This window comes from Pleurodeles waltl, chromosome 4_1 (assembly GCF_031143425.1).
Source record: "Pleurodeles waltl isolate 20211129_DDA chromosome 4_1, aPleWal1.hap1.20221129, whole genome shotgun sequence".
NCBI lineage: Eukaryota > Metazoa > Chordata > Amphibia > Caudata > Salamandridae > Pleurodeles > Pleurodeles waltl.
The window spans coordinates 981,975,612-981,989,606 of record NC_090442.1 but is presented as its reverse complement, the minus strand read 5'-3'; the positions used below and the strand labels follow the sequence as shown (position 1 = coordinate 981,989,606).

Genomic DNA, 13,995 nt, shown 5'->3' with positions numbered 1-13,995 from the left:
TCCAAGTCATCAGGATGCTGTCAGTGTACCGTCTCTACAATGTAATTTTGCCAAAATATGAAGTTTCATTGTTAAACAGAAATCCTCATATGGATCCATGTGAAGAATTGCTAGGTCTGGTTGAAAACTCTCCCCCATTGCAACTCCTTTCGTGTGGAGATAGTAATCTCCTTGAAAGTAGAAAAAGTTTTTTGTCATGATAATCTTAAGTAGATCTATTATAAATGTGATGGGGACCTGTACTGGGTGTGGTCGCCTGTCCAACACTCTCCTGATTACTTTGAGTGCTGGCCTCTACGGAATTATATACAAGGAGGTGATATCCATTGTTACCAGGATCTGCTCATTTGGGACAAATGCAAGATTGGCAAATAGTTTGATACTTTCCATAGTGTCCATTAGGTATGCCCTTGTAGATTCCACACTAGGTTTAAGAAATAGATCCACATATTTACATAATGGTCCTAAAATCAAACCACTACAGAAATAATAGGCCGGCTTCGAGGTTTTTCAAAATTCTTATGAATTTTTGGAAGGGTGTAGATGGTAGGCATCAGCTGTTGTTTTTTGTTTAAAAAAAAAAAAGAAAGTGCTCAAATTCCTTAACAAATCCCTCCTCAAAACCCATATCTGTCACTCTTGTATGAGGTCCGCTATTTCTTTTGTGGGATCAGTCCTCAGTCTGGTAAAACTTGCTCCATCTGCCAATGGAGAGGTAATCTCAGATTTATCATCCTTGGTATTTTGCACAAGTATTGCACCACTCTTGTCAGCTGATTTAACAATGTTGTTTTTATTCTGCTTCAGCATTGCTGGTGCTTACCTTTCTGTTTTAGAGATGTTATACTTAACATACTCCCTCTGGGAGAACAAATTCATGACATCTTGTAGCACTACCTGCTTAAAAGTCAATATCTTATGTGGCATAACAGTCTAAGGCTGGTAGGATTCACCACCTGTAATGCTGTCTCCTTGTTTGTATGTCCCCCTGACTCTCCTGTGGGAACCGTGCCTGTCTCCTGCCTCGGCCTCTGCCCCAACCCTGTTCTCTGGGGTGGCCCCTCCCCCTGTAGGTGTCCATTGGCCATCCCCTAAAAAAGGACTTGATGGCTTATAATTCTAGCCCTGGACGTATAACTCTGAGCTTATGCTAGGTTCTTCAATATCACTGTTGTTCCCACTGGTGCCTGAGGATTCTGAAAAAGGTTGTGTATCCTTTAACACCACTCCTGCCTCTCCTAGTATACCTCCCTTGGGCATCTTGTTTATAATCCTCTGCAAAGAAAAGGGTAGGTGACAATTTCAACATACAATTTTATATCTTTGGCCAATTTGTCTAACTTGTACGCTTGTGTGTTTGTCTCAAACTCAGAAATCGTCGTCTTTAGACTGGCAAGTCCCTCTTTTGCATTAACAAAACCTTTATCATCCAAGATTTCCTTCTTAAGGTCCACAATTTCCTTCATTAACGTTTGGACCTGTTCAAGTGCTGTCTTCATCCCAACACCATCCAGTACTGGGAGCAGTTGTTCGCTACAAAGCTAAAGTGCTCCTTAAACTTTGGAACATCTATAAAAATAGCTGGTTCATTTCATTTCAAGTAAAGTTAGAAGTAAGCCAGCATCACGATAATGATGGTTTTTGTTAATAAAGCGTATGCATGCAGTGCTTTGGCTGGGGTTAATGTGCCTGCCATTATTCTCAGAGTATAGGTCTTGTAATGCGACTCTACTCTGGTTAGGGTTCACCACTAACATTTTTTTCTGTGGGTTCCTTAATGCTTTCTTCATAATTACTGCCCAATAGTGATGCATGCTCAACATTTCTCAGGAACCGTGCGCGTTAGCTGCAGCCAAGGGGGAGCCATTGACACTTTGTGGCAGGTAAAATAAGCGACTGGGTTGCTATGAGACGACTTGTGGTTTTATATCAAACCGTGTCTTACAATGATGATTATTGTAACGCATTGGCTTGTTACAAAGCCGAGTAATTGATGCATCCACAAGGGGCTATTTAAACTTCGAACGAAATAGATTAATTCAGGGTGTTCGGTGAGTAAATCCTCCTTCGTATAATTATTTATAATCAATAACCTATGTTCTCTTGGTATGAGGCATGTACGCACAGTACTTTGTGTGTTTATTTTTCTTATAGAGCGGACCAAGATTTATGTATTTGAGGCCACTTTCCAGCCAGTTGAATAATCAGCATATAAGATAGGAGAGTTCATCCGCCAAACGAGGAGCCATATGTTCCTTTTTCTTTCTTAGCTTGCTCCCTTTTCTCACTATTTATCTTTTCCTGATGAAGACCCGTTTTTAAAGGTCCTAACTGGCCTGCTGTCCTTTCTTTTGAGTTAAAACTTTGACATTTCCCTGCTTCTGTAGCCTGGACTGGGTACACACTCCACAGGAAGACAAGATCGACTCACGCAATTACCTCTTGAAAATGGAACTGAGTTACAATATTTGATTGGGTATACGGACAGTCTCTGTTTTAAAGAAAGGCAGATTATTCTATGGTTTTTCTTTTCTTTTTTTCTTCTTTAATCCTTACACGTGCACTTTTGCTGAACACTGAGTTGTATGCAATGGAGCAACCATCTATATGTAATTAACGTTTAGATATGAATGATTTTCGATACAATTTGTATGTTTTGCATTTAGTTTGCATTTCTTTTTGTGATGTTTTTGTGTTTACTCCTCCCTTCTGAGAAATGAGATTTATATATCTCCTGTATATTGTTTTAATTGTACTGTGTTAGGATACATTAATTGAGTTAACTTATCCAGGGTGTCAGTTTGGACTGTTTGTGTTGTATGTATCCTAAATGTGAAAATTGTCATATCACTGGAATTGTAGTACATTTAAATGATAAGAGGTTAGTGCTACCTCTTCAGAAAACATCAATAGTGGTAATGATTGCAGCCAGTAATGTTTAAAAGGTAACAGTGAGACTACAGAGGTCTTTGATTTTGGTAGCTTTTACCTTTGATCTGTGTGCAAGTATCCCTTCAGGGAGTTGTGGTAGATGTTTCTTTTTTAGCAAGGTCTCAGTAACGTGGGCTCAAAAACGTTATTAGTCCTTGCACCAAAGTGGTATTAAAGTAGATAAAAGGGCAGACCTACCACGGCACAATAAATACTTTCAAACTTCTATTGACTTCTTAATAAAAGATACCTCTACCTCTGCACTGAGTTTGAAAGTCATTGTGTTTGAATTCCAAACATCGCTGAGGTAAACCTTTACTGTTCAATTTAGCTGTCCTTAGACACTCTAGTATAGCAAACATTGGTAAAACGAGTCTGGCTGTTTGCTCAGTGGAATTACTTTGACTTGAAGGGCATTGGTGTGGTTGAGTGAGTGGATGAATGTACGAATGTGAGAATGCATAAACACTTGGATGAATGTATGGGTAAAGGGTTGTGTGAGGCTAAATGTTTGAATGAATGAGTCCATTGATGGATAGCTTGATCAATGAATGACTGGATCATTACGTAAGCACCTGTATGGATGCAGGCTGGCTACAAAATCACTTTGATTGGGGCAGAAGTGATAACATTATTGAAATGTCAAGAGTTACCAATAGTATGCCAGTGCAGGCATTAATTTAGGACTAGGCATCATTTAACCAATAGCACCTACAACATGTAGAGAATTACCACCATTATGCCAATGCAAGCAGTATACAACAATGCAAGCTTGCTTTGGCTGTCACAATTTTTCCATAGCCAGCATTGTGCTTGCGGTTGGCACCATTATGCTGCAGAAAGCTTGTAATATCTTGTTAGGCTTGCAAATAATCAGCTCCTACAACTCTAATGTATCACTTTTCAAATTCACATATATGCAAAGAATGATATGTACTTTGTCTAAAATACACACCAAGCACAAGCCACCATTACTTTAACTTTCTGTAGCAGACATATATTTCTCATTGCCCCTTCTTACTAAATACTCAGAACAAATCTTTGGTTTATTATGCCTTTTAACAGTGTCCAGAAATCCCTGCTAAAGCCCACCAAAAGACAGTAACACACCGGCACATCATAATATCACCACATGTAGGAAAATGGCTCAGGCCTAGTGTTATAATGCCCCCAGGGCACTCCAGCCAGTGGAGATGCCCTCCCCCCGGATGAGCCCCCACTTTTGGCGGCAAGTCCGGAGGGATTATGAGAAAAACAAGGAGGATCACCCCTCCAGCCAGGTCCACCCCTAAGGTGACCAGGGCTGAAGTGACCCCCCCCCCCCTTGAGAAATCCTCCATCTTGCTTTGGAGGAATAGGACCAGTAGGGATAGGGATGTGCCCCCCTTTCCAGAGGGAGTGGGAGAAGGAAGGTGTAGCCACCCTCAGGGACAGTAGCCATTGGCTATTGCCCTCTAACCCTAACACACCCCTAAATTTAGTATTTAGGGCGACCCTGAACCCAGCTCTTCAGATTCGTGACGACCTACAAAGAAGGAGGACCGCTTAGCTTAACAACCCAGCAGAGAAAAAAGAAGACAACTGCTTTGGCCCCAGCCCTACCGGCCTGTCTCCTGCTTCAGAGAACCTGCACCAGCGATGCATTCTGCGGGCCCAGCGACCTCTGCCGACTCAGGGGACTGCTCTGTAACTAAGAAGGATCAAGAACTCGTGTGGACAGCGGACCTGTCCAACCAAGAAAGAAGAAACCATCTTTAAGGGGACTCTCACCTCACTCCAGAAGCGTGAGTCCCACCACTCTGCACCCGACTCCCCTGGCCTGTGTCCAGAGAAACCAACGACCCACAGAGGATCCCAAGGTGACTCCGACGACGTGTCCACCCTGGGCTGACCTCTCATCCCCATGACGACACCTGCAAAGGGAATCCCGAGGACCCCACTGACCGCAACTCCCCGGGATGAAGATAGCCGACACCTAGAGAAGCACTGCGCCCGCAGCCCCAGGCCCATGCGAAACCAACCACCAGTGCAGCAGTGACACGCAGGCGGCCCTCACCCTTGCCCAGTCGGTGGCTAACCCACGAAGCCCCCCTGTGCCCTGCCTGCAACGTCTGAATGGGTCCCTCCATTGAATCCTATTGAAAACCCGACACCCTGTTTGCCCACTGCACCCGGCCCCCCGTGCCACTGAGGGTGTGTTTTGTGTGCCTACTTGGGGCCCCCGCAGTGCTCTACTCCCCTGGTCTGCCCTCCAAGGATGCGGGTACTTATCTGGCAGCAGACCGTAACCGGAGCACCCCCTGTCTCCATAGACGCCCATGTTATTTTCAATCAGTCAATCAATCAAGGCATTTATAGAGCGCGCTACTCACCCGTGAGGGTCTCAAGGCGCTAGGGGGAGGGGGGTTACTGCTGCTCAAAGATCCAAGTCTTGAGGCGCTTCCTGAAGGCGAGGTGGTCCTGGGTGGTTCTTAGGTGAGCGGGAAGGGAGTTCCATGTCTTGGCTGCCCAGTAAGAGAAGGATTTACCTCCAGCGGTGGTTCTGCGGATACGAGGGACGGTGGCGAGAGCGAGGCTGGCTGAGCGAAGCTGACTGGTGGGCGTGTAGAACGAGAGGCGTCTGTTGAGGTATTCGTGCCCTTTTTGTGGAGAGCTTTGTGTGCGTGGGTGAGGAGCCTGAAGGTGATCCTTTTGTTGACGGGGAGCCAGTGCAGGTGTTTCAGGTGGGCGGATATGTGGTTGTGGCGCGGTATGGCGAGGATGAGGCTTGCGGAGGCGTTCTGTATGCGCTGAAGACGATTCTGTAGCTTTGCGGTGGTTCCTGCGTATAGGGTGTTTCCGTAGTCCAGGCGGCTTGTGACGAGGGCGTGGGTAACAGTTTTTCTAGTTTCGGCGGGGATCCAGCTGAAGATTTTTTGGAGCATGCAAAGGGTGTGGAAGCAAGGAGACGAGACGCCGTTGACTTGCTTGGTCATGGTGAGGAGGGCGTCCAGGATGAATCCGAGGTTGCATGCGTGGTCTGAGAGGGTTGGTGCGGTGCCCAGGGCCGTGGGCCTCCAAGAGTCATTCCAGGCAGACGGGGAGTGTCCGAGGATGAGGACCTCCGTCTTGTCAGAGTTCAGCTTCAGGCGGCTGAGCTTCATCCATTCTGCGACGTCTTTCATTCCATCCTGCAGGTTGGCTTTGACGGTGGCTGGGTCTTTGGTGAGGGAGAGTATCAGCTGGGTGTCGTCGGCGTAGGTGATGATGTTGATGTTGTGTTTGCGAGCGATGTTGGCGAGGGGGCTCATGTAGATATTGAAGAGGGTAGGGCTGAGCGAAGAGCCTTGTGGAACGCCACAGATGATCTCGGTGGGTTCTGAGCGGAAGGGCGGGAGGTAGACTCTTTGGGTTCGGTCAGCGAGGAACAAGATGATCCAGTCCAGGGCCTGTCCTTGGATTCCAGTGGAACGGAGGCGGGTTATTAGGGTGCGCTGGCACACAGTGTCGAAGGCAGCCGAGAGGTCCAGGAGGATGAGGGCGGTTGTTTCTCCGTCGTCCATCAGGGTTCTGATGTCATCGGTGACTGCGATGAGGGCGGTCTCCGTACTGTGGTTGGCACGAAAACCTGATTGGGAGGGGTCGAGCAGGTTATCTTCAAGGAAGGTAGTCAGTTGCTTGTTGACGGCCTTCTCGATGACCTTGGCCGGGAAGGGGATGAGAGAGATGGGGCGGAAGTTCTTCAGGTCATTGGGGTCCGCTGTGGGTTTTTTCAGGAGAGCGTTGACTTCCGCGTGTTTCCAGTTCTCGCGGAAGGTGGCAGATGCGAACGAGCTGTTAATGATGCTTTGGAGATAGGGAGCGATGATGGCGTCGGCTTTGTTGAAGATGTGATGGGGGCATGGGTCCGAGGGGGAGCCGGAGTGGATGGTGTTCATGGTGGTTCTGGTCTCTTCGGAGCTGATGGGGTCCAGGCGTTGAGGGTAGTGGCTGGGGCTGTAGGTTCAGGGGTGGGCGGCGGGGTTTGGGGTCCGAAGCTGTCGTGTAGGTCGGTGATCTTTCGATGGAAGAAAGTAGCGAGGGAGTTGCACAGTACTTGTGAGGGCGTGATGGTGTTGGAGCTGGCGTTGGGGTTGGAGAGCTCTTTGACGATGTTGAAGAGTTCTTTGCTGTTGTGGGTGTTGTTGTTAAGTCTCTCTTTGAAAGATGCCCTTTTGGTGGAGCGGATCAGTTGGTGGTGTTCACGGATGGCGATCTTGAGGGCTGACATGTTTTCTGCGGTTTGTTCTTTGCGCCAGGTATTTTCGAGGGTACGGCAGGATTTCTTGGATTCTTTGAGGGCATCTGTGAACCACGGGGGTTTCCTGATGTTGGTCTCTCTTAGGTGGCTTCTGAGAGGGGCGAGGTTGTCGGCGGAGTTGGTGATCCACTGTGTGAGGCTGAGGGCTGCGATGTTGGCGTCGGTGGTGATGGCTGGTAGGTTATGGTTTAGAGTTGAGAGTAGCTTCTCTGTGGAGATTTTGCTCCTCTTTGACCTCAGGACCTGACTGGCCCTGTGTTGCTGGTGCTGGGTGTTTGGGGTTGACTTGAACCCCCAACTGTGGGCTACCTATGCCCCGGAGACTGAACTTGTAAGTGCTTTACTTACCGTAATAACTAAACTGTACTTACCTCCCCCAGGAACTGTTGAAAATTGTAGTGTCCACTTTTAAAATAGCTTATTGCCATTTTTTGAAAAACTGTGTACATTACTGTTTTGGTTCAAAGTTCTAACTATGCCTATGCAAAGTACCTTACATTTAATGTAATTACCTGCTTTCTGAATCTTGTTGTTCTAAAAATAAATTAACAAAATATTTTTTTTCTATATTAAAACCTATTGCCCTGGAGTTAAGTCATTGAGCGTGTGTTCTCACTTATTGGTTGTGTGTGTACCACAGATGCTTAACACTACCCTCTGACAAGCCTAACTGCTCGACCACACTACCACAAATAGAACATTACTATTATCTATTATTGTCTCTGTCAAGCCTCTTGGGGAACCCCTGGACTCTGTGCACACCATATCTCATTTTGATATAGTATATACAGAGCCAGCTTCCTACACCACACCTTACCACACAACACAAAATCAAACTGCAACACAATAACATTACAAAATACACCACAAACTAACATAAAATTACACAGTTTTATTGGCTTAATGATTTGATATGGTATCGCATTGTATGTCGTGTGGCCCTTGTGTTGAATTGTTTTGCTGTTGTTTTTTTGTAGGAGTGTGTTGAGATGTTTTGTGGTACGTTGATTTCTATTGTGTTGCAGTTAGTGTATGGTTTGTTGCTGCCTTATTGTTCATACTCATGGGTTTTTCTTTTTTTTAAATATTGCTGCTATAATGTGGTGTTACATATATTGTTTTTTGTTGTTGTTTCTTTTAATGTTTGTTGTTACGGTGTGCTCTGCTTTTTTTGTGGTTATTTTTTTTAATTGTTGCCTTATGCTACTTGTGTTGTATTGTGTGCAGTTGTGTTGATGTGTTTTGTAGTTATCTTGTGTTTTGTATGTTATTTTGTCAGTTTTGTTGTGTTACTGTGGTTGTGTGCTTGCCTTGTGTTGCGTTTTCCTGTTTGTTCAGTATTGCATTTCATTCTTGTTATGCAGTGCTGCTCTTTTGTGTTTTTATTGTGTTATTTTTTCCGCTTGATCTGTTATTCTGTGTTGTTTGATGACTGTATTGCAATCTGTTGTGGTATAGTACTATGATGTGTTTAATACAGCCTGAGGATTATGGTGTGGTTTTAGAGCTATGACAGGTAATTGTTGCTTTGACTTGGAAACGCTATGATAAAAGGTGATGGTGCCATAGTGTTTGCATTGTTTGGGTCTAAGTTGATAATGTGGTGCTATTAAGTGATAGTGCCTTGGTGGTCTGGTTATTGTAGTGATGCGAAATAATAGCATAATGACAGGGGTTGGCATTGTGGTGATTGTGAATGGTACTATCGTTCTTTTGTATGTTAGCCCACTGTTGGGATCACAGTGCAGTGATAAATTGTGGTGGAGCTATGGGGTGGATTTGTGGTGAAGTGGTAATTTGATTGTAGTGCTATAGGTTGGTTTTGTGGTGCTGGGTGCCGAATAGTGTTGTCTTGTTGGGACATTATATGGTGAAAAGTGTTGATACTGACATCATGTATTTGAAAGTGTGGTTGTATGCAGTTTTACATCATTGGTGAGAGGGTGTAGTCAGTGGTGTTGGTTTAGTGTGGTGTTGAGTGAATGTGTATTGCTTTGAGATGGTACTGTATTTGCTGGTGTTTGTATTCTGATGGTGGTGGTAGTGAGGTACTTTTAGGAGTGTGGCAGTGCCAAGTTCTGGGCAGTAGGGTGTTGAGGTATTGAAAATGGTAGAGTGATGCTGTGGAGGTAGGAGAGAGAACTGGGCAGTAGTAGTCATGAGGTGGTAGTATGGTAATGATGGACAAATTCTGTAGTAGTATGGAGAAGGCAGTGTTTTGTAGGTGGTGAAAGTGCCATGGTGGGATTCGTATTCCTGTGCTGTGCACTGATAGCATATGAGATTGATGATTTTGACAAAGGAGAAATAGTTCATTGTAGGTTTGAAGTGTTACTCCATTCCTATACCTCATGTATTTCATTAGAAGCACTCCAAGAGAGAGGAATCATATACCTAACAGACAATGACATGTGGTGAGAGAAGTACTCCTCTGAAACCTCGTTTTAGTAGTGATTACAATAGCAGTAACCATTCTTAAAACTGGTGTAACTTTCATATGCATTTTGAGTGTAGTAGTTCTGGAGTTCTTTAGACTCCCTTAGTAAATGACAGTCCAGGTCATGGAAAATGTTCAGGTGCTACTGAATGTTCCATAACCTAGAAAAAAAGCCTTTGAAACAAGGTCAGTGATCAACTCTAGATAGGATATCCCCTGCTTATTAGTGGCCAAGAAGATTGTGACATTCAACTCTCATTAAGCCTCCTGAATATTAACCACCCTGACATGGCCTCCCCTTATGTTTGCTTCTGTGTGGCTTGAAGATTAGATGCAAAAATCATGATGAATATTTTGTGATTGTTCTTCCAGATGTTTGATGTCACAGAGGGAGCTCTTGGTTCTGTAAGCCCCACTCACTGTTTTGAACCCCCACATTATGATGGAATTGAGGCTCTTTCTATCATAGGGGACAACCTTTTCAGTGGATCCCGCGATAATGGAATCAAAAAGTGGGATCTGGCTCGAAAGGACCTTGTTCAGGTATGTGATTAACTGTCGTCCTTTATTAAAGATTATGTATGAATCATACTGATAAATGTCTAGGATAAGTTTTGCCGAGACACAAACATTAATTCACAGTTTGTGGTAAAAAGGCTTTGACAAAGCAGTGCGAATTTAAAAGGTATGTTTTTTTTTAAAGTGCCAAATGCTAACTATGATAACTAAAAGAGAGTGTCTGGAATTTAGACGTCTAAATGCTGGTCTGCTGTACCATCAAGAACAATTTATGAAACGGTCCCTCAGAACTCCGTATATTACTCCTCTTCATCATAGGTATTTTCCCTTGCTTTAATCAGTCCTTCTTGTCCGGCTGGGAATTCATGTTATTTCATGATAGTTATGAGTATAAACCTGCTCATATGTAAACATTTTTTTTAGTAGCACGTTCACCTCATTATAAACTGTTCAAACCTCAACGCTTTCTACAGTCTATTCATTCAGATAATTATTTTTTTGTTCACACCATTCATTTTCCAAAGTGACTTCTTACATCTTTGTCTGATTTGAGCCCTGATATGCTAGTGGAGATATTTCTGGATCTGCTAGACCAGTTATCCCTTTTTTTCAGTCATGTCTAAGCCCCCAGGTAAGGCCCTGCTCCACCTGCAGCTTATTTTGCAGTGCATTGTCAGAACATGTAGAAAATTGAACTAATTGCTACACACATGGCGTGACACACATGGAACTCTGTTGACAGAAGTAGTTCAAGACTTTTAATAATTCAAAGAAGTTTATGCATCTGGTTTTGTCACTGCTTTCGCTGTGGGTAGAATTATGGCTACTCGTAAAAACAGTTACTTCAAAAGCAACATGAAGCTTTGTTCTTTTACACCTCTCAGGGTTTTCTTGTATTTTCCATTCCAAATTTAGCAGGCTTTTGTAAAGGGCCTTCCTTTTTAAAAGTAAAGCCACACTTTAGATACGTCTCAGCATTAGATGTCATATTTTTGGGGCCTGTGAGAATCCATGAAAGCCAACAGTATACATCAATTCGTCCATTGCCTCAATAGTGTCACAGGTCTTTCCGTCCTCTGCTTGTGTTCAAGGAGATGCTGAAGCATCATAGGTTTCTGTTATAATTTAATACTCTACCCATGCCTCTTCTCTATATCGGCATCAGTGATGACACTGTTTGTCGCTAAACCTTGTACTTTGCAGAGGGGAGCATGTGACTGACATAAATTATGATGGCGTTCAGTCTGTAACCCAATCTATCATAGCCGCTAGTGTAGTACTTCTCACGCTCACTTTCTAATATCTCCACAGCTTTGAATTCATACAAATGCAGTTCCATGATGGCGGCCTTCAAGAGAATAATGCAATGATTCTTCTTAGTTTTTTCCCATTAGCCACCACAATGAAGAGACTTCGGTCACTCTTTTAGGGACTGCTGCCATTTACTCTGTTGTGTATTTAGCCTGTCCATGTTTTATGCTAAAGCTTACTAGGCGATCTAACATACTTTGCTTCCATTAGGACTACAGCCCAATGCACACTTCAAGAGGTATGTGCGGATACAGGAAGGTCTTTTGTAGAGTTCCTCATACCAAAAAAAGTTTCTAAATCCAATTTCATTCTCCCACTTAATGGCTTCCAATTGTCTCAGATCCTATGAACCTCCAAACTTGCTTCCATAATCTATGACCCCAGCCCTATAGAGCAGCATTTGCTGACTGACATCACTTATTCTTACAAGCACTCCTCAGAGGGAGATCTTTGGATATGGGGTCAAACGTGTATCTTCCTTAGGGTGTCAAAACTATCCAGCCTGCCACGGAGGGCTGAAGATTTTTCAGGCAAAAATTGCATAACACATAACTGACAATCAGACTTACTCCCCTAGCCAAGTAATGGCCACCATAACTGTCTGAAGATGTGAGGTGCTTACATGGTGGCTGTAAAAACTGGGTTAAACGATAAGTTATCGTTGAATGTATTGAATAATCCTTTCAAAACCTTAGAAACGTTTGTTTTAGTGTGGTCCATTGGACTTGTGTTTAAAGATAAAAAGAGCTAACGTATACATGAATGGCTGAAAAACCTAAAACCATATTTAATTTAAGAGAGCAAATTTAAAAAGTGTTGATTCTGATCCTAGAAATGGTTCGCGAGCGTGCAAATCATGGAGGTGGCAAGTCTTGCCAGAGATCCAGCATACATATATTACTGTTTTCTGCCTTGTTATTAGATCATACACCTTGTCCAAAGATAGATCTAGAACCTCATTCAGTATTGTGTATTTTACTTACTCAGAAGACCATAACGGTCTGTGGTTTTCTTTTTTTTATTGTCCAAAGTGTAGGGCCTTCGAGCAATGGAAGGACTAGAAGGATACCTGCAGAATACTGTCTGCAATAGATTGTGCATACTGTGAAACAAGACTATAGGCATGTGGCCTTTGGAAGTCGTGAGAAAGGGAGAAAATAGATGTTAAATGCATTTTACTTTTTTGTGTAAGCACAGAATGGAGGAATCCCTTATGATTAAATATTGCCTAAGAAAAAGAAACTGAGCCAAGCAGCCCGTTAGCTGCCAAACTAGTGGTAGTCTGTAGTGGGCAAAAAGATAAGTTACTGTTAATGGTTGGTTGTAGTGTATGCATTGACGTGACAGGTCCAGGCCTATTTACATCCGTGCACCAATATTAGTCTGCATTTTTACTAAATCGTATACGAAGAAGAAACTTTGCAATCTACAGTGTGATGAGAGTTCCCACGAGGTTTTCTTAATAAAGGCTATAACAATTGTCATTAAGGCCCTTCTTCCTATGTCGCTTATTGTAGGGGTAGAAGTCAGCTAAATAATGCATCTTTTTATTAAAGAGTTGTAGAAAAGCATCATATGTTTTCTCCATTGAGAATATTTCAGAACAACACACAGGAAATTGCGATAACATTGATGCTCTGATGCAAACGTAACTTTAGCTGTGCTAGCCAGTGCACTAATATTAACACTATGTACAAAGCAGGTACTTTAAAAATATGTATTTGTTATGTAGTTGTTCATCAGCTAACTAATGTTTAACCTCTAAATTTCAGCAAGTCCCTAATGCACATAGAGATTGGGTCTGTGCCCTTGCAAAAGTACCAAACAGTCAAGTTCTTCTGAGCGGTTGTAGAGGAGGCATTATAAAACTTTGGAATGTGGATTCCGTCTTGCCCGTAGGAGAATTAAAGGCACATGATAGTCCCATAAATGCTATCTGCACTAACTCAAACCAAATCTTCACAGCAGCTGAGTAAGTATATGTGTTCTGCTGTAATTTTTCAAACACTAAAATCTGCTTTTTTGTTTGACTATTACCAAAGGTTATGTAAACATATTTTTCGTTTTTCATTGAATTATCTTTTTTTGTGTTTTAATGTTCCCCACAATCCAGAAAAACACAGTTTACTCAACCACTTGAGTTAGAGACATAAAGAATCCCAACAACTCTAATCCCACCCCCCCAATACAGTAGATAGTAGTAATTTACACCATGAAATGGTCTACTTAGTAAAGCTTCTCTTAGGCAAGCTACAACCAGTGCTTAAGTCTAAATACAGTCCGTGCAGCTGAGCTAAATAATGGAGAATACATTCCACCATTATTTCATCTCAGTTATTCCAACTTAGTCATCTACTACCATTTCATTTTATGACTTAACACCAGAATGCCCTTAACTGGATGTCACCCATGGCAGCCATGCCTCATAGTTGTAACTTAATGTTTGCAGCATACCTGTTATAGATGTACATGCTATAGTTTGCTGTCATCTAGTGTTACATTTCGGAATATTGCAACT

General features: G+C 43.1%; 1 protein-coding gene across 12 annotated transcripts in view; it reads left to right on the top strand.

Moving 5' to 3' along the window:
- Positions 1–13,995, top strand: part of KIF21A (kinesin family member 21A) — a 725,937-nt gene that overhangs the window by 677,747 nt on the left and 34,195 nt on the right. For 8 of the 12 annotated variants that reach the window (XM_069229749.1, XM_069229747.1, XM_069229752.1 and 5 more), the window contains 2 exons: positions 10,020–10,190; positions 13,250–13,449. In XM_069229749.1, the coding sequence (XP_069085850.1) occupies positions 10,020–10,190; positions 13,250–13,449 (371 nt within the window). Of the gene's footprint in view, positions 1–10,019; positions 10,191–13,249; positions 13,454–13,995 lie in introns of those variants that run through there. The other 4 variants (XM_069229754.1, XM_069229757.1, XM_069229755.1 and 1 more) reach the window with 1 other exon arrangement.